This window comes from Dipteris shenzhenensis, chromosome 24 (genome assembly GCF_047967505.1).
Source record: "Dipteris shenzhenensis isolate YYH24624 ecotype China chromosome 24, Dip_SZ_1.0, whole genome shotgun sequence".
NCBI classification, from domain to species: domain Eukaryota; kingdom Viridiplantae; phylum Streptophyta; class Polypodiopsida; order Gleicheniales; family Dipteridaceae; genus Dipteris; species Dipteris shenzhenensis.
In genome coordinates this window covers 48,148,877-48,174,696 of record NC_141619.1, presented here as the reverse complement: position 1 = coordinate 48,174,696, position 25,820 = coordinate 48,148,877, and the positions used below count along the sequence as shown (strand labels likewise).

Genomic DNA, 25,820 nt, shown 5'->3' with positions numbered 1-25,820 from the left:
CATTTAAGGCAATAACTGGCTGAAGTTCATGCTTGATCAGAAAGACTACACCTGAGAAAGAATGCTCCCCAGCATAGAAGATATCATAGCCACAATAATGACTTGTCTTTCCTGCATAGACATGCTGATTGTGTTCTTGTAACGCCACTATGTCAGGCTGAAATATATTGATATACAGCCACACTGATTTCCATTTCCTACTGTCACACATCCCCTGAACATTAAGAGTAAAGCATATGATATGAGCAGTCATATTTACAGATATTTATAGGAGAATAACAGCTATGTACAGCAGCAACCTTCATGATGTCAACCCTGCATTTCTACCTCAGGGTTAGGGCCTCTTCCTTGAGAAGAAATATCCGCTTGAGGAGTGGACAGCAAAGCAGCAACGTCTTCTTTAGGGAAGAGGGTTTTGCTAGCTGTCATTGCAGCCCAATTCCTGAATTGAGCCCATAGAGAAGAGGAAAATAGTATATTTGTAAGGAGAAGAAGGAGAAAGAGAGATCTAGGGATCGAAGGAAAAAGAAAGACAAGATCTGTAGAAGAAAAAAAGAAAAAACCAGTAAAAATTCCCAGATGAACTAAATTTCAGAAAAAGAGTGAAGATTTTGGCGATGGAAAGAGTACACAGGACCCAGGAACCCAAGAGGAGAGAAAGGGGAGCAGAGAGCCTTCAAAACCAGCATAGAGAGCAGTCTGTGAGCCAAACCCTGCATAAAATTGACCCAAAGAGCAAGGAGTCAACTGAAAACAGCAACCTGAAGAAGGCGAGACAGGCCGTACAGGCCGTACACCTGTACGGAAACCATACGGAACTGTGGCGGGCTGTACAGCAGGTCTTTAAAGCTCCAAATCACCTTTTTTTTTTTTGAGCTCTGAAGTAGCGCAATAGGTAGCTGAAGCAAACAGCCTGGTTGGGGGAGGCTGTGGAGCTGATGGGAAGGCTAGAGCAAGGACTTCTCTCTCTCACACACACCACACACCACACACCACTACCACACACACTCACACACACCACCACCAGTAAGGTCTAACTTGATAATTCTAGAATCTCAAGTCTTTATTTTCAACCATGATCCTATTTGTCATCTTTGTCTCTCTCTCATGTTTGTTCTTTCTTCCCTTTGTGGCTCCCCTTTTTGTTGGGTTGACATGTGTATCATAAGTGGTGTGAAACATGAAATGCAGGCGATACATGCTTGTTTGAAATTTTTAATCATGTTCTAGATTTTTACGAATATGCTGGATTTGGTACTCTAGGGCGGCGGCTGAGTGATGGAGCTCTACGATTAAGTTTACAGCGTCAGGTGAATGATACAGACGTTGGAATACCAGACTCAGAGGTCACATTGGATAGTGTGGCAGCATCCTTTGAAAGGAGGACAGATGTGGATTATGAACGTTTGCTTTTAGCTGTGTATGGTGTCATTCAGGGCTTTGGAACAGATGAGAGACCAGAGGTTTGTTGTTTTCTTGTTTTGATGCATGCCCAATGTGATCATGGCTACTTATGTACTGTTTTGATGCATGTCCAACGTAATCATGGCTACTTAATACTGTTTCTTGGTGAACGAACATAGGCAAATGTAAGGGTGCAACTTCTGAAACATTTATCTTCCTTGCTGAAAGCCTTATGCTTTCTAATGTTAAGGTTTTCCGTTTCTTGTTTTTATATTGGAGATATGATGTATATATATCCTAGAATACGGTATTGGTTTATAGTAAGATGTGAGGGAAGGGCCCCACCTTTTTTAGGGCCTATACTGCATTTCGATGATATGCTGGATATGAATTACAAAAGCACTTTCCCAGAAATAGGGGATATGCCCAGAAGGGACAAACTGGAGGGAATGCCTGGTGATGCTAGCAATGTTTAATTAAATTAAATGCATTTAAATACAATTGCCAAGCTAATCTTGTTGTCTGCACATTGTCTGGGGCAGAACCCATTCCCACATGGCACCCTTGTCCAGATTATACAAAGTGGGCGTACCACCTCATCTACCAGCTCACTTATCTGCAGCTTCGGTGAACCAGAACATGGCTTCTAGAATCTTTATTAAATGATTATAGACTTCACAAAATGAAAAGGCCTCATCCCATTTGGGAAGCCATCTCTCAATGTAATCCCCAGTTCTATCAGCCATCCTACTTATATATTTCTCTAGCCTTAAATTTGCTATATTAGGCTGCATTACTCTCTACCCTTTTCCATTGTATGAACACTGGACTGAGGTTTCATTATTCCTCTCTAGAGGGTCTGCCGGTTAGAGCATGGATGGCTTTATGTAATTCTTCCTAACCCACGTTGGCCTGCAACTGCAGAGCCAGCAATTGATGTAAGGCATACTCTAAATTCCCAATCCTAACATTCAATGATGAGGATCCGTGTGCCATGGGGTACCAAACCTGCTGTATCAGCTGAACTCCAAATACTATGGTGCTCACATGAGACATATCATCTTCTACTTCTATTTCCAGGTGGTCTTTTTCTTCATATCTAGAAGGTTTTGGCTCTTAGAATGTTGGTTTGTTTTTTAATTTGAAATAACAAATCTTGCTTTAAAAAATCCAAGTTTGGTTTTCCTATACTAGGGAAGCCACTGCATATTCACAAACTTGTAAGTGCCATAAACTAACATCCAATCTTGCAAAAACTTTAAAGCAACCTTTAAAGAAAGAAGGAAAGCTCCCTAGTCAATCGTAATGAGTTTGTTGATCTTTGATCCCTTTACTCTTGGGACTGACTTTGTAACATCTCAATTCGCCACCACTACGTCAGACCCAACTGCTCTTTGCAGTCCAACAAATCACATCTGTACATCACCTCTCCAACACCTATTTGATTTTCACCAACCAATTCTTACTCATTCCATTACCTTGCTCCTTGAACTACAATGCCTTATGTCCTATGTCTTGTCTTATATGTGGTTGTCAGCATGGAGAACATCAAATGGGATTGGCACTGCTCATCGTGATATTTGTAGAATCTCAATAGCCATTATTGCTCTATTGTTGGCTGCAAGCCTAAGGCGTCATATGCTTGTATATGATCTGATTACATAGATAGCTTCAAGGCGTCTCAAATCAATCGTGTGAAACAAGATTTCCCAAGCCTTAAATTCCTAACCATAACCTTATTTAAAAAACCAAGATCTCAGCCAACTTGCTGGCTGCACACATTTACAGACAACAATTCTCAAATGACGAACTTCGGTAAGATCGACTCATAGTAACCTGACGCCCAACCAACTGCAAAGGTTGACGTATTCCTCCAAAAATTTTCATGCATGAACCAATGCAACGATCCTTCACCTTTGCAGCTAGTGTCTTTGGCAAAATGGCCGGTTTTCCTCTTGAATTGGAACTTTCCAATGATCGACTATGCTTCCTCTGCATTCCGATACCAAATTGTTTTTTTTTGCAAAGAAATCCGATACCAAATTGTTGTGCGAACAAGTTCCCTAGCGTACACAAAATATGCAAATGTCTGAGACTCAATTCTCCTCTATCCAATAGTATCCTGGTTACACATCTGCTGTAATAGACCTAGCTTGGGTTCCTCTACGTTAAATACGTGACCACTCTCACATTTTCCTTCTTTTATAGCGTGTAGAACACTCCCCAATTCCGTAGAAGGCTCCCTTCTGTTCCTAGCCACTTGCTAGGGTCCCTCCCTCCCCCCCCCCCCAACACACACACACACACACAGCCCATAGTATCCTGATTACACATCCGCTCCAATAGACCTAGCTTGTCTTCCTCTACGTTACGTATGTGACTATTCTCACATTTTCGTTCTTTATAGTGTGTAGAACACTCCCCAATTCCCTAGAAGGCTCTTTTCGATTCCTAGCTACTTGCTATGTCCCCCCCGCCTTTCAAATAAGTAAAAAGTAAAATAAAATGTTTAGGCCGTCCTTAGAAACGTTTTACGTTTTGAAACGTTTCAAGTTCCCGAAACAAGTTCTCTAGTGACTCCCAAGGAGTACTACCTATGACATTGTGTTTAAAACATCGCTCTTTAGGCTATGTACCGACTATACCTTCTTTGGCCAAACATCAATCACATATGAGCTACCCACACAATGCCAAGATCCAAGTCTAAACTGATTCCACATAGGGCGAGACCATTTGATTCAACAATCCACAAAGGGCCATACCAACATTCAAAATTGAATCAATCAAATCAGTTGCCATGTTCCTGAAGGATGACAATGTGCCAGAGCAAGCTACCATTGGCTACCAATCTTATTTTAAGCCAGTTGTTGACAATCACTTAAACGTCACCAGTTATGCCACACGTGTTGTTTATGGAGATGCACAGATAGTCTGCCAGAATAGTCGATTAGACTGCAATGCACCATCCCCTTGTTCTTGGGCACCAAATACATAGTCCATAGGTCTTTGAATGTTTTCTCCAATTGCATGGCACCACAACGGGCTTTGATATCAATTGAAGGTCCTGTTACCCTCTATTGCCTCGTGGATAGGGCCAAGTATTGGGAATTTCATCCACTGGTATCCCATCCACCCGCGTGTGAGTTAACACACCAAATATGGATGTGGGTTGAGAGCCCGTTATATCCATAGCTGTTGTATCCTTTTCTCTTCCTGATACTTGAAAATGTCATTAAAGAAAACACCTTAGCGCAATGAGACACCAGAACTCCCCTAGAAAGGGTACAAAAACAAGAGAAGATGAGATTTCCCCAGTCTAGCCGCTCTATGTCAAGTGTTGTATCTAAGCTATCAAGTACACCACAATTGAATACCGTTAGCTCCCCTAATCCATGTTCTAGAAGCGTATGTGTTAGACACCATAGGACCCTTTAGGTATCCCAAGTACACAATGCCATAGGGGCCTACGTAGGCCCATGTGCCAATACTGTATTCTCCCTTTTCTGTTTCCCTCTTCTCAGTCTACATGTTATGCTTGTCTGTGGATGGGATTTTCTGTTTTGCAGTCTAGGTTTCTATGGCCTACAGTTCAAGATTTATGGAACAATGAAAGTTTTGCTTTCACAGAGTTTCATCTCCCAAAAAGAAAAAGAAAAAGGAACACATTGTGAATAGGTAATAGCAGCGGCATGTTTTATGCATGTTATATCTGTGCTTACCTTACCCCTTTCTCCCCTTCTAAAAAACAAGGGAAAAAAAGGAAGAATGAAAACTAATTTTACTTTCCTTGGAAAAAAAGCGAGGTGGGATAGTTATCATGAGAGGGAAGGGAACTTTAAATCGCTTGCTTGATCTCTTTTTCGATGGGCTTTGTAAGTCATGTGGATTGGGGTTTTCTTTTTTATGCATGCTTATTGTACACCTTTTTTTTCCCCAAAAATATTACTTCATTAAGTATGAATGAAAACCGCAAGAGCAAGCTCTAACGTGGGAGTACATCATGCCATGCTAAAAAAGAATCATGAGAAAAAAAACCAGCTCAAAAAGAGCTTGGATAGAGCTAATGAAAATCAAGGTGGAGGCTGAAAATGCAACCTCAACCTTGAAGGAGACTCGGAGAAGAAAGGAGATCCTCTCCAAACTTTGAAAAAAGTCTCTATCCTGGCTGCAGCTGCTCTGGAGGATCCCTCCATGTCTTCATCTTCTTCGCTAGATCCACCTGCATCAATTGGATCCGGCATTGGTAGTGGAATCTCCATATCCACATCTCTATCTTCAAAAATTTGCTTACTTCTTGGTGCAACTTGGATCACGTACCACCATCTTGGATTAGAATGATCTAGATGAAAAACCACCTATATTTGAAGCGCTTGCTCGGCTATCTTGTGTGAAGTTAGCCATGATTCGACAATCATGTGTGACTCTCTTTGAATCAACATGTTCCACACAAAAATGTCATCCATATGACCATAATGCACTCTACTTTTTGTACTACTAAAGAGCATAATTAAAACAATGAGGATGCATCTATTTTATAGCGTATATTGCCACAAATAATTACTTACGTCCACACGTAGGAAACTTACACGCATCATATATCTGGATGATAACTCTCGCTCGTGCTCATTTATTGTCTCTCCATCACGTTCGGCTTTACATAGAGCTAGTTGTAGCCAATCAAGTGACATGTGAGTGGGGAGAATGGCGAGATCCCATGGATATGGTTGTGATCGCCTGTACATTATTCTGAATCTTTTCCTTGCATTTATTCTTTCTGCTTTTGCCACTTTATATCTCTCAATCCACTTCTGCATCTCCTTGCTATTGAGGATACAAAACTTATTGAATTTCTCCATTTGCTCTTCACTCATCTTTCTTTCAATCCCTTTTCGTTAGGGAACCTCACCAATGATGCGATCATCATTCTTGCTATGCCAAGCCTACAGCATATCGGGATCCATGGATGCAAGAAACTTTGTGATATATACTAATGACTCTTGCACAAGCCATCCCTCTGCCATGCTTGCTTTTGGTCTTGCTCTTTGCCTTACAAAATCCTTCAAAGTTTTCATAAACCGCTCGAAGCGGAACACCACCTCTCGTTAAAGTACGTGCCTAAGTGGAGCAAGTGAGTGGCATATCATCTGTGTCTACCCAATCCTTTGGAAGGGCTGCCTCAATCTATAAGATCCTCCCTGTACTCCCTCTGAGATGTCTGTCAACTGAGATTTGGTCTCCTTTGGAAGCCTGCGGAAAGCTTTCCAAGACCCCAAAGATGATGCAGGTCCCCTCTCCCACCTAGACCACTGCATGTAGAGTGAGGCACCAAGTGGTGTGCCATGATCATCTAAAATACTGTCATTCCACATGATGGGTTGCCTATCAATCTCTTCACGAGAGGAAGGAGGAATCCTCCGAAGAGTGCTCTTGAAACTGGCCCATGCTTTCAGAATGGCAACCATGAGAGGGGACGAAGGTGATCTGAGGTGTGCTGTGGTGAAGATCTACCTAATACTGCTCATCTAGTCTCCTCCTGAAGGTGTGCACGTCTGTATGCTGCTAATAAGAAATGCCTTCCACGGTTCCTGCCTTGGCATAAGTCCTTGCACCACCATCTTGCTAAGTAAACCTCTTAATTTGGATCAGTAAGATTGAGACCCCCTTCTTGTGTAGGGAGGATGAGGGTCTCCCAGGCCACTTTGGCTAAGGCATCTGCTGTGCCATCAAGCCCACTCCAAAGAAAATTTCTGATCGGTCTCTTGAGCTGAGTGATGCAGTAACTAGAACGGCACCAACATGAATAAACAAACCAGGCCGTGGCCAAGAGGACCTGGTTGACCACCACAACTCTAGAGGCAAGATCCAACTTGACTGAGCTCCAAAAAAGGAGCTTCCTCCTGATGCTCTCCAACATGGGAGCAAACTACTGCGTGGAGGCACCAAGTGGTTTGCCATGATCATCTAAAATACTGTGATTCCACATGATGGGTTGCCTATCAATCTCTTCACGAGAGGAAGGAGGAATCCTCCAAAGAGTGCTCCTGAAACTGGCCCATGCTTTCAAAATGGCAACCATGGGAGGGGACGAAGGTGATCTGAGGTGTGCTGTGGTGAAGATCCACCTAATACTGCTCATCCAGTCTCCTCCTGAAGAAGGTGTGCACCTCTGTATGCTGCTAATAAGAAAGGCCTTCCATGGTTCCTGCCCTGCTGGCATAAGTCCCCGCACCACCATCTTGCATAGTAAAGCTCTGCACTATAAATGTGGATCAATATTATTGAGACCCCCTTCTTGTGTAGGGAGGATGAGGGTCTCCCAAGCCACCCTGGCTAAGGCATCTGCTGTGCCATCAAGCCCACTCCAAAGAAAATTTCTGATCGGTCTCTTGAGCTGAGAGATGCAGTAGAACGGCACCAGCAAGAACAAACAAAGCAGGCTGTGGCCAAGAGAACCTGGTTGACCACCACAACTCTAGAGGCAAGATCCAGCTTGGCTAAGCTCCAAAGAAGGAGCTTCCTCCTGATGCTCTCCAACATGGGAGCAAACTGCTGCGTGGAAGAAATATCCAAGCCGACCTGGCAGCCCAAATACCTGATAGGGACACCCCTCTGAACCCAAGTGAATCCTGTCAAGCCCCCAAACTGGAGTGTCCTCATCACTGATCCAAAAGCCATTGGATTTATGCCAATTTATTTGTGCCCCTGCCGCTAAGCAAAATCAATCCAATGCTGTCTTGAAAGAAGTGAGCATTTGTGGAGTGGCATCCAAGTAAATTGCCGTGTTATCTGCCAACTCGCTGTCAAGTAACTCCTCTTCCCTTCTAATGGGAAGTCTCAGCCCAAAGATGTCAGCTTGAGATCTAACATCGATACTCATAGCTTCGGCCATGAACAAGAATAGAAAAGGAGCAAGGGAACATCCCTGACAGACTGATCTAGAAATCTGAAATCTCTCACCCCTTACCTACCAATAAGTACCTGGTTGTGGGCTGATCTGTACAAAGAGGAAACACCTTTGATCCAAGCTTCAGTAAAGCTAAAACGTAGAAGGGTGCCTTCCAAAAAACCCCAATCTACTCTGTCATAAGCTTTCTCAAAATCCAAAAGTAGAATGGCTAGACCTTGGCCGCTCCGCATGGCCCACTCTGAAGCTTCCCAGAAAGAGAAAATGTTATCAAAAATGCTTTGGCCATGCACAAATCCCGTTTGAGTGTCAAAGATCTGGGAGAAGGAGCTGGAATCAGAGGCTGATTGCTTTGGCCAGAATCTTGTAACAAGTCCCCAGAAGTGTGATAGGCCTCCACTGGGACAGTAGATTTTTGCAACCTCCTTTCGGGATAAGGTGGATGAGACCCTTTGTAAGCGACCCGGGCATCTCACCAAAGTCCCGAAGGCCTTGCAGGGCTGAAGTAGTGTAGTGTCCAATCATATCCCAAAATGCAATGAAAAAAGAAGGTAAGGCTATCTGAACTTTGGCACTTGCCCTTGTGAAGGGCTGAAAGTGCAGTCCTGAACTTGTAGGATCAAATGAAAGAGAGAGAATGCAAGTTGCAAAAGAGTTGATACATTAGCCGTCACGTCAAAAACTAGGATAATAGGAAAAAGAGAAGTACAAGGTACAAGTACCTAGACCTAGGACTAAGTGTCCTAGGTGTCACATAGGACTAAGTGTCCTTTGTGGCCTAAAAGGCACTAACACTAGAAGTGCCTTTATGCCTACAAGCACATACCATGGCCTATAGGACATCACTAGAACCACCAGGAGATGGCCTACAAACCCCCCTCCATGGGATGGGCTGAAGTACTATGGAAACATCTCAGAATACTTGGTATTCTCTGGTCATGGTGGCACATGTTCGTCCAAAAGGATATAGCCACCTATGAATGTACAATGGATGTTAGATCATGCAACAAAGGGAACCAAGTGTAAAGCCTGTCGAAAGACTTCGAACTTTGGACGAGGAAGTGCCTTTGTAAACATATCTGTTATGTTGTCCTTTGTGGGAAGATAGGACAACTCTATGTCTCCTACTGACAACCGCTCCCGAACATAATGATAATGAACTTCAATATGCTTGGTACGCGCATGAAACGTTGGGTTACATGCAATGGCCAAAGCACTCTGGGTGTCAGTGTAGACAATAGTGGAGGATGTGTAGCGAATACGAAGATCTGTAAGTAACTGTCTTAGCCAAACACACTCTACTGTAGTGGTGAAAGCTGCCCTGTACTCAGCCTCACAGCTAGATGTGGCAACTGTTGGTTGCTTCTTGCTGAGCCAAGAGATACATGAATAGCCAAGCAAAAAACAATTGCCAGTATGTGACACTCTGGGGTTGGAACATCTTGCCCAGTCACTATCCGTGTAAGCATGCATGGTAAGTGAACCCTGATCACCATAGAAGAGGGCTAAATCCCGAGTGGCTCTGAGATATCTGAAGACTCTCTTCACTGCCTGCCAATGCTGTGAACTGGGCATGTGCATGAATCTGCTGAGCTGAGATACTGCATACTGTAAGTCATTTCCAGTGTGACATAAATAAATAAGGCATCCAACAGCCTGCTGATAAAGAGTGATATCACATGGTGGGCTCCCATCATGAGCTGAGAATTTGAAGCCAGGCTCCACTGGAGTAGAAATTGGCTTGCAATCCTTAAACTGAAAACGATCAAGGAGCTGTCCAATATACTTGGACTGAGACATCATGATACCCCCCTCAACGTGAGCAAACTGAATGCCCAAATAATAGTGGAGCTGTCCCATGTTTGACATTTCAAAAATCTGCTGCAAATCAGCCTTGAAAGCTGCAATTTGCTCAGTAACTGGGCCCGTGATGAGCATATCGTACACATATAAAATCAGCACTAAAAAATCAGATCCACTCCCACGGACATAAAGAGTGGGTTCTTTGGGACTATTCTGAAAATCAAGGGATAGTAAGTGTGCATGAATTTTGGCATACCATGCCCTGGGTGCCTACTTCAAACCATAAAGGGCTTTTCTAAGCCGGGATACCTTATTTTCAGAATTAACAACCTCAAAGCCAGGGGGTTGTGTGACATATACTTCTTCCTGCAGTTTCCATGAAGAAAAGCAGTCTTGATGTCAAGTTGGTGCACTTGCCAATGATGATGGGCTGCAATGGCAATGACACATCTAATGGTAGTAATCCTGGATGTGGGAGCAAATGTCTCCTCAAAGTTAATGCCTTGTTGTTGGGCATACCCTTTTGCATCAAGACAGGCTTTGTATCAATCTGTGCTGCCATTAGATTTTTTTTTAAATTTGTAGACCCACCGGGTTCCAATGGCATGCTTGCCGGGAGGGAGATCTACTAATTCCCATGTGTCATTTTTAGCAATGGAATGTAGCTCAGCTCTCATTGCATCCATCCACTCTTTGCTGTCAAAAGCATCTTTATGGCACAGAGGCTCTTCATTGCAAGCTGTAGCAAGGAGTGCAAACTCAAGAAAGTGACCATGCTTTCTATTCCCTGATCTTGTCCGGGCAGCAAAAGGCTGATCTTGTTTGCTGTCCCTCAATGTATCAAGAAGCCATCTGGGAACTTGCCTTTGCTGTCTATTGACAGCTCTTTCTTCAATGACTGCATCATGAATAGTGGGATCATTTTGTGCCGAGAGAAACCTGCGAATCAGCATGAGGTAGTGGCTGATTATTGCTTAGTGGAGGGCCTGCAGGAGGCTCATGTTGCTGGTCAGAATCCTCTTCTAAGGATGGCAGAGGTAACCAAGATTCAAAGGCATCAAACATGTCAACATCTGGCTTAGCTTTGCAGTCCACAAGAGGAGAAGCTGAATGTTCAGCAAAGATTACATCTCTACTGACAATAATCTTCCTAGTATTTGGTTGATATAACCGATACCCTCTGCTCTCATGGCTGTAACCAATAAATATGCATTTGATTGCCTTGTCATCAAGCTTATGTCTCAGCTGTACATGAACATATGCAAGAGACCCAAAAACTCTCATGTGTGAAATTGAAGGCTTCCTGCGTTTCCATGCTTCATAAGGTGTAACAGTGGTCAATGCCCGTGTAGGTGATCTATTCAGCACATAGTTGGCACACATCACTGCATCAAGCCAAAATTTATTGGGCAAAGACTTGGCCTTAAGCATGCATCTGGGCATCTCCATTGTGGACCTGTTTTTCCTTTCAGAAACAAGATTCTGCTGAGGAGTGTAAGGAGTAGTGCATGAGTGAATAATGCGTCGTGAAGATAGAAATGCATCAAACTCCTTAGACATATACTCTCGCCTCCTATCTGTGTTGAGGGTGACAAGATTCATTCTCAACCATATTCAGCCACCTCTGAAAGCATAAGAAAACTTTAGATTTGGCTTTTAAAGGATATACCCAGCAATATCTTGTGAAATCATCAATGAGAGTCATGAAATATTTGTACCCTCCAATGGCATTTGTCCTCATTGGGCCACGGACATCACTGTGCACTAGCTGCAATTTCCTTTGTGAGAGTTTTGGACAATTCTTTTGAAAAGGAAACCGATGCATCTTACCCAAAAGACAACCCTCACACACATGTTTGGAAACTGTGTGAGTTTGAGGTACATTATTTGCCATCTGCTGTGAATGTAGCTTTGCAAGAGCTCTATCATTGAGATGACCCATTCTCTCATGCCAAAGATGAGTTTCAGCAAGCTGTGAATCTGACATAGCAAATGCTTCAATAGAAAGTGCAGCGGAGTGATAATCAAGGTGATAAAGCCCCTTTTGCAGAGTGAGAACTATGGCATTGTCATCATGAAGATCATAAACTAGGCATCTGTAGCCATCAAAAATAACTATGAAAGTTGAAGTGGCAATTGCTGAAATTGAAATCAAGTTGACTTCAATTCCAGGCACAAAAAGAACATTTGTCAGAGTAACAGGATGGCTTGAAATGGATGTGAGCTACACATCTCCAATTCCTTTTACAGCATATGAAGCATTATTAGCACATGTGACAGTCCCCCCTCGAGGTGCATCAGCTAAAGAATGGAACAACTGTCTACAAGATGTGACATGTTTGGAAGCACCACTATCAAAGTACCAGGACTGAGCATCATTAGTAGTAAAGAATGCATCAGCTTTGGAGGGATCAAATGAGCAATGGACAGCCCATGCCCAATCATCCTAAAGAGCATGTGCATGTGAAGCATCTTCTGGGTCATGGGATTCAATAGCATGAGAGGCATTAACTGTCAATCCTGCTTTCTTTTTCTCCGAAGTAATGTGCTTAGTCCATTCAATGTGGTACTGACAAGCTGTGAATTTGGCACCACCTCATCAATGTTGGCAAGCTGTTCCATGAGGTCCTTGACCTTTGTCAGGTATGCATCCATAGATTTACCTTCATTCATACTGACTTCCTGTAATTGCCTTCTCAAATATGCAACACGAGCTTCATTGCGAATCTGATAGAGAGAAGCCAATTTATCCGAAGCATCCTTTGCTATCTTGCAAGACCGGATGTGTGGAATAATGATTCTCTTGCTTGATAAAGCAATACATGAATGTGCATTTGCATCTCTTGCATCCCATCTTGACTATTCTTGAGTTGGAAGAGCAGCAGCAGGAGTGCTAGAGGAAGAGGCATTAGGAGGAGTACCCCCCTGCAGAGGGACCAGCAGTAGAGGCAAACCATTGTAAAGCCTCAAGGCTATCACTGCAAAAAGCTGGCTGTCCAAAAATGACAGCAAATATCTGCAAATTTCTGACCCACATCAAAGGGCAAATGCAGATCTGCCCCAAATGTGACTGTGGCAGGCAATGTTCACTGCAGAAACAGCAAATGTGGCAGGAGCCCCAAATTTATTGAGGGCAAATAGGCCAAAAAGAGGACAAATCCAGAAAAGCCCCAAATTTTGCTGAAATTTTTGCAAATGTGACCCAATGTATACAAATCTGACTCAATGTCCTGCAAATCTGACTCAGTGTTCTCCAATCTGACCCAATGTATTGTAATCAATCAAGAAATTGCAGACCAAATCCCAAAAAAATATAGCCTCAAGGCTTGCAACTGCAAAATTAGGACTGCTGTCCACAAATTGTCTGCAAAAGTGCACCTCTAATTTTGAGAGAGTCCACACAAGCTATACGGACAGTCGCTCTGTATGGAACATGTACGATGCATTTGTACAAACGTACGGAGCAGGTCCAGTGTACGGTGAACGTACAGTCGTACGGATCAGGTACGGAGAGCATTACGATACCCTGTACGGACAAGTACATAGTAAAGGTACATATCTGTACGGATGCACAACGATGCAAGTACGAATCTGTAGGTACAGATATGGTACGGGACAGTTACGGTGAACAGCATACAATTGTACGAAAAATATACGACAGCAGTACGGAGGAATTATGAGACATTGTACGGAATAGGTACCACACAGTACGGTGTACGAAAAAGTACGGAGTCACAATACGTCTGCTGTACGACGGTGTAAATACGTATGGAAGTACGGCGTAGGTACGTTGGCATGTGAGTGTACGGCGGCTCAGGTTTGTACGGGAGCAAGCTGTGAGTACAATCGTTCGTACAGTGGTACGGACTGCACGGATGAAGGAGCGCTGGTACGTATTTCAGGGAGCAGGAGACGAGTCAACCTCAGCTCTGGTACCACTGTAGGATTGAATGAAAGAGAGAGAATGCAGGTTGCAAAAGAGTCGATAGATTAGCCGTCACGTCAAAAACTAGGATAATAGGAAAAAGAGAAGTACTTGTACCGCTGTCACATCAAAAACTAGGGTAATAGGAAAAAGAGAAGTACAAGGTACAAGTACTTGGACCTAGGACTAAGTGTCCTAGGTGTCACATAGGACTAAGTGTCCTATGTGGCCTAAAAGGCACTAACACTACAAGTGCCTTTATTTATGCCTACAAGGCACATACCATGGCCTATAGGACATCACTAGAACCACCAGGAGATGGCCTACAGAACTCTGTGTGGGTGAAAGGTGCATCAAGCAAAACATGCATATCCGGTTCCACCAACAAAGGGAAACTTTGCCAAATAACGTGTCTAGCATCCTCTCTATCCCGTGTCTCAAGATTAACAGTAAGAAGGGCGGCATAAAAATCTGAAGCTATGCGCAAGACATCATCTGGATCTGTCTGTAAAACCCCATGTGAGTCAATAAGTTGGGATACACTCTCTCTACTATGTCTAGGGCCAAGAGTAGAGAAAAACTGTTCATTGACTTTGCCACCCATCTGAATCGAGAAGGACTCCCGTGCATGAAAGGCATACTCTGCTCTCTGATCAAGCAATACTTGCTGGTGAGCCCTTGCTACAGCATGGCGCTCCTGAATCCAAGCATTTGAAGGCCGTTTCTACTCTTCCCTCTGCAAAGCTGCCAACTGCTGGCGAAGAGCAATCTCACATCTGAGAATATCTCGTCTCCTAGTATAAGCAACTGAGAGGTAGAAGTCGCTAATACCAGAAAGGGCGGCAACTACCTATGATGGCAATGGCTGCCCACCCTCAACATGAGAAACCCATATGTGTAGGGCTGCGTTTGTAAGGTCCTCCTCTGTGTACAACACATCTAGAATCCTGATGTTGGTACTAGAGAGATGCCCACCCCAACCTGACAGCCAAGGTACCAGATGGAAACACCCCTTTGAATCCAAGTTAATCCTATGTCATTGCCCGAGTCTGGAGTGTCCTCATCACTGATCCATAAGCCATTGGATTTGTTCCAATCAATATGAGCGCTTGCTGTAGTGATTGCCAATCTGATCCCAAAATGAAATAAAAAAGAGGGGGTAAGTCCATTTGAGGCAGGGCACTTGCCCTTGTGAAGGGTAGAGAGAAGTCTTGAACACTATGTTGGTGAAGGGTGCATCAAGTGAGACTATCATATCCCCAATCACCAACATAAGTGCTGCTAAATAACAACTCGAGCATCATCTGTGGCCTGTGTGTCAGGATCTGTTGTAAGAAGGGAGGCATAGAAATCTGTGGCTACCTGCAAGATGGGATTTGGATGTGTCTGAGTCAACAAGTTGTGAAATGCTCTCGTTACTATGTTTGGGGCCAAGAGTAGTTAAGAATTGCTTGTTGATCCTACCTCCCGTTCGAGTAAAAAATGACTCTCTGACATGACAAGCATACTCTACTCTCTGACCTAACAGTGACTGCTGTTGAGCCATTGCTGCAGCAAGGCGCTCTTGAACCGAAGCATTTGTAGGCCTCTTCTGCTCTTCCCTCCGAAGAGCAGCTTACTGCTTGCGGATACCTATCTCTCGCCTTAGGATCTCACCTCTCCTGATATGAGCAATTGATGATCTCACCCTGTGTGTAATGCATCCCGTCCCACCTCTGTCTAGAGCCCAATCGTCCACATAAAATCTGTCAATCCGTGCATGGATAGGCATCTGCAATCTCTTGTTCGACCGAGAAAGCATCATCATGCCAAGTATCTCTACAACTGTACCGAAAAGGGAAGGCATCCCAGGATTCTCTCTCTAGGGAATGGATACCACCTTCCCTACCTCCTCTTTTGTTTGTGGGCATTTCAACCATGTTGAAATCACCCCCAATGATCCAAGACCCTGCAATGCATGACCAAGAAAGTAGCTCCTTCCATAGAAGGACACGGTCCCCTCTTGAATTGGGGGCATAGAGGTTTAAGAAACCAACCTTACGCCCATCAATCAAAAGAATGATCCACTGAGCTCTGAAGGGAACTATGATCCCATGTCTAATTACCAAAGGGAGCATCGAAGAAGAAACAGAAATGCAAGTACCTCCCCTTTTGCCCAAGGCGAGTGACAAAAAAGTATGGCATGAGAGAATCTTACCCGACTTGGCACAATCCCTGACATCCATTTTGTGTTCCTGAATCATAAGAATATCAATGGGGCCTCCAGTAACACTTGGATGAAGTTGGTTACGAATCGGTTGCCTATAGCGGCGGTGAGGTATACCTCTGAGGCCCTGAATGTTCCAACTGGCAATCCTTATTAGCAAGAGGAAGAGGCCGGATGAAAAACCTTACCCGCCCTGGTAGCGGAGACAACCGTCTCCTAGGAAAAATTCTTCCTATCAAGAGGAGGGAAGTCAATTGGGAAAGCACTCTCACACCTGTAGAAGGGGAAGCTTTGTCCACGGTGATTTGAACAACCTGCTCCCCAACGGCAGAGGGTACAAACTCCTTCTCTAACTGAAACGCTGCCATGTCTACCAGGACGTGCAGAAGAATTTTAGAGTGATGCTTTTGGCACAGGTGTGCGGAGGATGTCTGTGGATGGTGGAGTGGAAGCAATAACTCCCTTGCCTCTGTCAAGAGGTGAAGAAAGAGGAGCAGAAGGGGAAGGGGGCTGATGACAATGGGGGAGCGAAGCCATAAATGTAGCATTAACATTGAGTAAGGCACGGGTTTCGGCAATGAGTTGCTCCACAGATGGAAGGTCCTCCACATGAACGTCTAAGGGGACATGAGCAACCTTATCAGCACAAGGAAGTAGGATAGGAATATCTCTTGCCTGTAAGGAAGGGTACATGGCACCATCAGTGGCCTCCTGAGGTGGAACTGGCTCACCAACTCTGACTGGCACCCTACATGGGACGACTTGAACAAGACATGCTAACGGTCTTGGTCGCATTGTAGAAGAAGGTCTAGGACGAGAGGCTGTAACCAATTGTCCTGGGCGAGAGGTGGAAGATCCAGTAGCGTGAGAAGTGGTAGGATGTGCAGTAGATCGTGAAGCAGGTCTAGCCGATGTGGTTCTATGAGGCACTATAGCCGTGGACCTTTTAGGCCTTTTCTTTTTTGTCTTCCTTGGGCAATCCTACACTCATCCTGTCTCCCTCAATCTCGACTCTCTGCCCGAAGAATGAGCCATTTGCACGCTAGAGTATGATGTGGTCATCCGTGATGTTAGGGTCAGAGAAAATGACCCTTAACACACGGTACCCCATCTGACCTGATTGCCTCTATTGCCGAAGAAGGCATCCAGGGAGGGAGGGAGGGAGGGAGGGAGGGGGGGGGGATCTCGGTGACCATCCTGAAAGCGCCTCCAATGGAAGATAAGAGTTGATGGTACACCTGAGGGAGGCCGAGGAATCTAATGAAGAGTAAAATCGTTTGGCTATCCTCCTCCACAGGGTCAAAACCCAACGAGAAGGGCGTGAAGAAAATCCTCGTGGAGCTCAGTGCTAAGGGATTGGCCTGAAGCACTGTACCTGCTGCATCCAGGGAGTCAAAACAACTTGGAAGAAACCTCGACCAAGCAGACGAACATCTGGCAGGTGCCTTGCGAGGTCTCTAGGTAAAGCGGCGAGCATCTATTCACTGGGTTGTAACTTGGAAGGGTGGGACCCATGGATGTGAGCAAAGAGTGATGTCCAACTCTCCTGCTATGAATCTTTTCTGAGCTGCTGCAACTCGTCTTTTGAGAACGTAACGGTTTTCATGGCCGGTGGAAGTGGACGAGGAGTGGCTGAAGGCTGAGCCATCGTCAGTCGATGTGGGAAGGCCGACTCAAACACGATATCGATCTGTCCGCTCTAGAAATGCTGCTAGAGGAAGAACCCCGAGGGGCGTGAGAGGAAGGAAAGGAGGGGAGGCAGATGGATAGAGGTGGGGGGGCTGAGGGAGGCAGGGGACAGGGAGGGAGGCTGGGAGAGGAAAATGAATGGGCGGGGGAAGCAGAGAAGGCAGAAGGAAAAAGAAGGCGAAGGTGGAAGGAAGGGGAAGGAGGAGGAGGACAAAGGAGAAGGCAGCTGGGGGGGGGGGGAGAGAGGAGTGGTGAAAGGAGGAGGAGGAGAGAGGAGAAGAGGCTGGGGGGGTGGGAGGCGGAATGACCAGCCGCGGGGGGGGGGGGGGGCAGCCGGGGAGGGAGATGGAGCGGAGGTTGCTGCCGGGAGGGGGAGGAGGCAGAACAGGCTGGCGGGGGGGCGGAATAGTCCCCAGGAGGGGGCGATTAGGGGAAGGGGTATACAGGGGATAAAGGAGGAGGGGGGAGAGCAGTCAGGGCAGGGAGGGGAAGGGGAGACAGCCTGGGAGAAGGGGCGGGGGTAGGGGTGGGGGAGGAGCGGCAGAAGGGGGAGGGAAGAGGCTGAAAGGGAGGGGCTGAGAGAGGGGAGGGGCTTGCTGAGAGGGAAGGGGAGGGGCTGGCGGGAAGGGGAGAGGGTAGCTAGAGCGGGGAGGAGCAGCAGCTCAGAGCTCTGCTAAGCTCCTTACTGTACACTTTCAGGATCTCTTTCTGTAATATAACACTGTGTTTGTTTCAGGTTCGGAACACTGCTATAGATACTCTCTTTATGTCTATCAGCCGCCATGGGCATAAGCTTTCTCCTGCCATGTTGGAGCACTGCCTTTGGAACCTTGTATTTCCCTTAGTTGATACTGTCAGACATTTGGTAAGTCCAATTTGAGACTCGTTCTGCAGCCATATTGTGGAATATCATGATCTAAGTTATTGATATGCAGAATATCGTATGCCAGTTTAACAGATTCCGCTGCTACTTTGATTGAACATGAAATAAAACAGGCTGCAACGTCTTCCAAGGATGAATGGCAAGGTCGTGAATTGGGGACACAGGGGGGCAAGCCTGTGCATATGCTTGTGCATCATAGGTATCCAGTCTTGAAGCTTACATAGCTGTATACATTGTATACTGAGGAGGTATCTTATCTCTTGCAAGATGATAATGGGTTTTTAATGTTACTACAGTCGGAATACAGCTCAGAAACAATGGGATGAGACTTTGGTGTTTGTACTTAATGGTGTTCGACGGCTGTTGAAACATTTGTTTGTCTCTCTTCGGACTTTAAAAAACTTCAAAAGAGGTAGGCATTCTTCCTTTTCCCAGTCCTGGGATGCTTTGTTATGGTTTTCTAGTGGTTCCTGCAGTGACATCATTATGCAGCAACCTTCAGGTTGAATAGCATTTATTTAGCTCGCTTCAAACTGTTTTTGTTTGTCAATAAAAAATGAATTTGCTACACCCTCTGTGCAGGATGGGATGGCCTCTTTGAGTTTATAAAGGAAAGTATCCTGAACAGTAGTAAAGAGGTCGCATTTGCTGCAATAACCACTCTTCACGTAGTGCTTATTACACATGCATCAAAGGTATGGGTTTTGTAGTTTTGTGGACCTGGGCAGCTGTAGTTGTTAATCAGTAAGTCTGGAATGAGATGAGCACATATTTTGTCCCACCTGACATTTCTTTAGGAGGATGAGTTTTTTGGGGACTGCTTAAAACTGACAACAAAGTTCTTCACGTAGTGCTTATTACACATGCATCAAAGGTATGGGATTTGTAGTTTTGTGGGCCTGAGCTGCTATAGTTGTTAATCAGTAATTCTGGAATGAGATGAGTATATATTTTGAGAAGAGCTCTTCCATCTGACATTTTTTTAGGGGTACATTTTTTCGGGTGGTGCTTGCTCTTTTTGTTTTTGAGGGGAAGGGGGGAGGGAGATTGCCTTATCATTCATAAAGAAGGCAAGTACGAAACTGACAACAAAGACAATAGCTAGGATACTTATTGGAACCCCAACATTGATCTCGTTGCAGGTATGGCATGTCAAACATTAGAAGAGGAAACCATGAAAATAATCCCAAAGGGAACATAAGTAATTAAAACTATTCATGGCTAAGCCAGATTTATATCAAACAATGGGTAGGAAAAATGCTAGGCGGATTACTTGACAATACAGCCATTTTGAAATCCACTTATTTGATTGGACATACCATTTTAAGAATAAAAATGCGGCTACAAGTAGTTGGAGAGATCCCTTCAGTCGTGCAGAATCCATGTGGTAGAAGGATCCTACAATGCATAATCTCAGAGATCCTGCTCCTATGGTCTTACAGTCTTGGTAGGTTGACCAATTTTGAAGAAACTAGTCTCATCTCCAACCTTCAACTTTGCCAAAGAACTTCGCTTAGCAAGAAAGAGCCAAAATAGATTGACAATGAATTTGTGAAGGGTGATTGGTTGTTTCAAAAAGGCTATCTTGCAATCAATTTTGAGTCTAGACATGTTCCTATGTCTCGGTGAAAGAAGCTCGCACTCAAATGGCCCAGGAGTGACCGAGGAGAGGATCTTAGGTAGATAAAAGACAAAAAGTAGGCTAAGAGGTCTTGGAGCTTCCAACAATTCTACAAGTAAAGCTTCTAAACTGTTGGAATCTAGAGGCATTCACCAAAAGGATGGCTGACCTACATAACACTACTTCTGTTGGTTGGCCTTTTCTTCCCCTTCTCTCTTGTAGAGGTCTGTGACAAATGTCTTCGAATGCCACTTTCCCCACCTGTGGTTTGTTTCCGTGCTTTTGGAATAACTTTTTGGGATTTTTTTCAAGCCCCTCATAATGCTCGAACTGTCTCTTAAGAACCTTCTTGTCTTTCTTATCGGCTTCTTGTATGCTCTTTCCCTTATTTCTTTTCCTTCTGTATTTATTGTTTTCCATGATTTGTTGGATGTTTTGCATGCCCCATCATACTAGCTGTTGCGGCATCCCTTTGCTCTTTGGTGATGTGCTATTTTCTGCATGATTTCTGTCATGCATTTTGTTCATCTCGTTGCAAGTATGGGGCACCCTGCATTGGGATGTCGACTTTTCTATTTCCTGCTCATATATGTGAGCCTTTTCATAGCCCATCTTCAAAGGGGTGATGCTGTGGTTTTTTGTTTCTTGTGGTTGGACTCCAATGTCTCGTCAACATCTTGAGGTACTTCACGCCATGCCTTTTGGATGGACTTCTAATCGTAAAGTCAATCACGCTTGACCCTTGCAGGGTTTCGTGATTGACCCTTGCAGGGTTTTACATGTGCAGCCTCCTTTGTCCTTGAATGGGACAGACACTCCATATTTGAAGTCTGAAGCACCCACATAGCGTGAGCAACTGTTTTTTCCATGAGTGCAGTTTGTCCTGTATCTTCTGAAGTCCTCTCATCCACAACGGGTCTTTCCCCTCTATTGTTATGATGGTCTGTCTTAATCCCATTCATTCATACATTAAAATCTCATGCTAGGATGATGGTGTGGTCCTTTGAGTACCTGGTTATATCCTCTTTCAAATGCATGAAGGGCCATGTCGGGATATGCTACCATTGTTTTGGTATATGGGAGATTGCGGGGGCGCAAAATAGCACACATCCATTCTTGTATTTTCTTCTTGTGCTGCAGTATCGAGCCATCTTCTTTTATTACTTAACAGAGTTCTCTCATTCTTTGTTAACGTAGAATGCTAGCTGTCACGAGGGCATGATTTCTAGCACATGCATGTTGGCCTGCATGTGGGCAGGACCTTGGAAAAAACAAGGAGCGAGGGCATGGGTTGCTTGATGTGCTAGGACCCCTAGCCATGGTTCAGCTTGTGAGCTGTGTTTTGGAGAAGTCTAGTTGGCAGGGTGGTCTACATTGGATGCTTGCAGTTCAGGTTTTGGCTTCTGAGGTTGTGGGCTGATCAGTTATGCGCTCATATATTGCTTGGGTATTTCAGTGAGTTTGAGGACACCTGTGGCAGTGAGGGGATTCGAGTGACCCCGTATGGGCTGCTAGTAATAACTCTAAGCCTTCTGCAGGTGTCGTCATTTGGGGGAGAGAGCAGGGCCTAACAAGGCTAATGTTTAAACTTCTAATGCCTACTGAGAGTGGAAAGAGCACTGAATGCAAGTGGAATCAAATTCATTGTGTATCCTGTGTGATGGCTCTGACAGGTCACATGTTCCGTGTGGGAATATGTTTTTGGTTTCTTTAAGAGATGGGTCACATGTAGGCAGTGGTTGCTAGGAAGATGGCACATCTTGAGTATAGCCTCTTTGCCGAGTAGGCAGGGGTTGGGAATCCATGCTTGGAATGGGAAGTATCCCTGGAACCTCGAGGGATGGTACAGGTGTGACTGCCACAGTGTTTGTTGTGTTGTAATGCCAGCTCTCTTATGGGAAACAAGTTGATGTATCAGAATATGTGCGACCCATAGGGTGAGAGACTATTGGTCTTGGCAATCTTGGACAGTGGAGAAAGCTCCTGTATGCTTTCTTTCTCTGCTTTGAGCAGATGGATGACTAATGGGGCACTAGGGACAGCTGTGGGTAACTGAGTGGCTGAGTGGGCTGCCAGTGACAGTTCCAGGCTGAGTGCAGTCAATCTGGAATAGAGATGGATGCTTCTTGCGAGGTTTAGTGAGAGCGGTGAATAGTAACGACTATGCAGGGTATGTGGATGCCCACTGGGATGTGGAATGTCCCAGTTGTAAGAAGGAATGCATCCTTTATGTAGCCTGGATTTTAGGGCCTCTCACTTAAATAAAGAAATACCGAAAGGCACCAAGGTTTGGGGCCAATCCGTGTCTTTGTCTTAGTGCAGGGGCACTTTATTCCCAGTCTGCTAGTTGTATATTTGCTGAATTGTTGATGTAACAGCGTAGGCTGGTTACTTGTAAGTTTTACTGCCCTTTGATTTTTTTGAAGCTGGCTGCTTCAGCCCACAGTGGCTTGTATGGGTTAGATATATTTTGTATCTTGTCTCATAGACGCGCGAGGTCTCCTGAAGGCGTTAATACATCTTTCCTTTCCTTCTCTCTCTCTCTCTCTCTCTCTCTCTCTCTCTCTCCACCATAGAGCCACAATCTCCATCAACCCAAGGCCAAGAGAAGTGGGTCAGGGTCTAGGTACCACCAAGAATCCACGCCATGCTCCAAAAAGCCAATGACCCTGATATGCTGGAAAGCAATCTGCAAGAGAACATCATCAGAAGATCTAGACAGTTTGCCTCTCATCTGGATATCAAAAACCAAGGCATCCTCATGTGGTCGTGGCAAAGCAATAACCTGAAGATGAATGCCCACTCTTGAGAAGGCTCCCATCCAAGTGGTACAAGAAATAGACATGTAGGCCGTCTCAATTCACTGCATTGGTACGGCTGCATCAATCTTCCGAATCCTTCCTGCACTTCCTCTGAGATGACTTACTACTTGCAATTAATGATCCTCTAGAAGCTTTCTGAAAGCTTTCCAGGATCCTACAGAGGAGGCAAGGACTTTCTGAAAGCTTTCCAGGATCCTACACTGGAGCAAACTGTTGTGAAGAAGAGATACCCATACAGACTTGGCATCCAAGATATCTGGTGGGAACCCCTTTTCCAGAAGAGTACTTCATTAAGTATGAGTAAAAACCGCAGAGCAAGCTCAAGTGCGGGAGTACATCATGTCAAGCATGAGAAAAAATAGCTCAAAATGAGGTGGCGGCTGAAAATGCCACCTCATCCCTAAAGGAGAGTCAGAGAAGAAAGGAGAATCCCTCTAGACTTTGAGAAAAGCAACCCTCCTAGCAGTAGCAGTCCTGGAGGTTCCCTGTATGTTCGCCCAAATGGCCATCAAAGTGTGTATAGTATATGCGCAGATACTGGCAATAGTCGAAGAAGGGTGAACTTGGGAGTCCTCCAAAGCCTCTGTACATCTGGCTCTCCAAATATGCCATGCTGTAATACTAGCCAGAATCTCCCAAGATGTGTCTACAGAAGCATGGGGAGCTCTAAATGGAGTAAATGGAACATCCCGGAGGGAGCATGACTCCACAAGGTGGGAACCCCTTTTGAATCCAAGTAAAACCAAACTCAGCCCCCCAATCAGGAGTGGCCTCATTGTTGATCAAAAACCCATTGGATTTGTTTCAATTAATGTGTGCCCCAGCTGCCATATAACAAAAATCCAAGTCTTCCCTGAAAGAAATGAGTGTCTGAGGAGAGGTATCCAAGAAAACAGCAATGTCATCTACCAACTCATAATATATTAGTTCCTTATTATGCCTCAAGGGAAGCTTCACCCCAAAAATATCAGCTTGTGATCTGAGAAAAATGTTCATAGCTTCAGCCACAAAGAAAAAAGAAAAGGGGCGAGAGGGCTGATCTAGAAATTTGAAATCTATCTCGCTTGAATCCTCTAATAAGTACTTGGCTGTGGGCTGATTTGTACAAAGAGGAAACCCCTCTAATCCAAGCATTCGAAAATCCAAAACAGTGAAGGGTGCCCTTTAGGAAATCGCAATCCAATCTGTCATAAGCTTTCTCGAAATCCAAAAATAGGATGGCTAATTTCTGTCCAGTTCGCGTAGCCCAATATGAAGCCTCCAAGATATTATCAAGGATGCTCCTTCCATGCCCAAAACGTGTCTGCGTGTCATGGATGAGGTCTGAAAGATAGGGCTGCAATCGCAAGCTGATTGCCTTTGCTAGAATTTTATACAAGGTGCCCCAAAGAGTAATAAGTCTCCACTGTGACACCACTCTCTCCTTGCATCAACCTCTCGCACCATATGATTTGAAAATGATGTGTAGGCTAATGTGTTGTTCAAATCATCCTATTTGTTTGATTGATTACACTTAGTCACGTACTCCTTGATGAGGTAGGATGTCGTTGGGATCATCCTACGCACCTAACAGTATATGGGTCAAATGTATGGCTATGCCTACAACAGTGCTATGTTGCAAATGCAACACATGCACTCCCTACATGCTCTAAGTTGCTCCACTCTTCAATGGAAGATGCACACACAATAGTTATTTAATGGTGTTATAGAAAAAGAATATAGTGCGGCCATATCTGCACCCTAGCCTCATCTTTGACTACTAGCGTTCGGGATTTGCTGCAAGAAGTGAGGCATAAAAATAAGTGGCTATGCGGCTATCTCTCGGGCCATGAGTTGACGAGAGGAAGTAGCATGGAACGCCTTACCCAGCCTAGTGGCGGAAATAATCCCCTCAATGGGGGGAGACCACCTGCTCAAGGAGTGAGGGAGAGAAGTAAGTGGAGGAAAATCCATGGGTGAAAGAACCTATCCACCTGAAGAAGGAGTTACCCTGAGACCAAAAGGGATGCCAACCAGTGCGTCACCGAAGGTGGAGGGCACAAAGTCCTCATCTGGAATGTCCGCTATATCGGCCAAGGCCAAAAAGGAATTCTTGAAGTTCAGTCTTGACGTAAGATGCTTGCAGTTGAAACTGGAGAGAAAGTAGGTGCGATCCCCTCCCCTTTATCCAGATGGGAAGAAGCGGATGAAGGATGAGCCTGCTCGTAAGAACCTTGACCCTGAAGATCAACGATAGGGGTAGGCGAGGGAGATGCAAGCAGAGCAACATTCGGAGCTGCAATCGGGATTGCGTTTTTTTGTTGCAGTAAGTAGACTTAATTGGCACTCTACTCCATACACCAGTCAAAATGGGGTCATCCCCCTCCTAACTTTAAACACCATCCAAAGTAATCATAAAGCGAAATCTAACCTTGTATCCCAGTCCTTCTAGCTCGAAAAAACTATCATTTTTAGAATCCTAATCAACACCTTTTTTCCTGATCATTTGTTGCTTTTTGCCTGACCATTTGCTTGCGGATGGATGCACAATAATGTGAACTTCTTTCAATTTTTTGATCTGTTT

At 44.7% G+C, this 25,820-nt stretch overlaps 1 protein-coding gene across 1 annotated transcript in view; it reads left to right on the top strand.

The window, feature by feature from the left end:
- The window catches only part of LOC147886702 (ARM repeat superfamily protein), a 296,797-nt gene that overhangs the window by 178,520 nt on the left and 92,457 nt on the right, over window positions 1-25,820 (top strand). Inside the window, exons 30-34 of the mRNA XM_087395638.1 lie at window positions 1,264-1,463; window positions 18,668-18,796; window positions 18,928-19,013; window positions 19,111-19,226; window positions 19,397-19,509. Coding sequence (XP_087251764.1) covers window positions 1,264-1,463; window positions 18,668-18,796; window positions 18,928-19,013; window positions 19,111-19,226; window positions 19,397-19,509 — 644 coding nt within the window. The remainder of the gene's footprint in view (window positions 1-1,263; window positions 1,464-18,667; window positions 18,797-18,927; window positions 19,014-19,110; window positions 19,227-19,396; window positions 19,510-25,820) is intronic.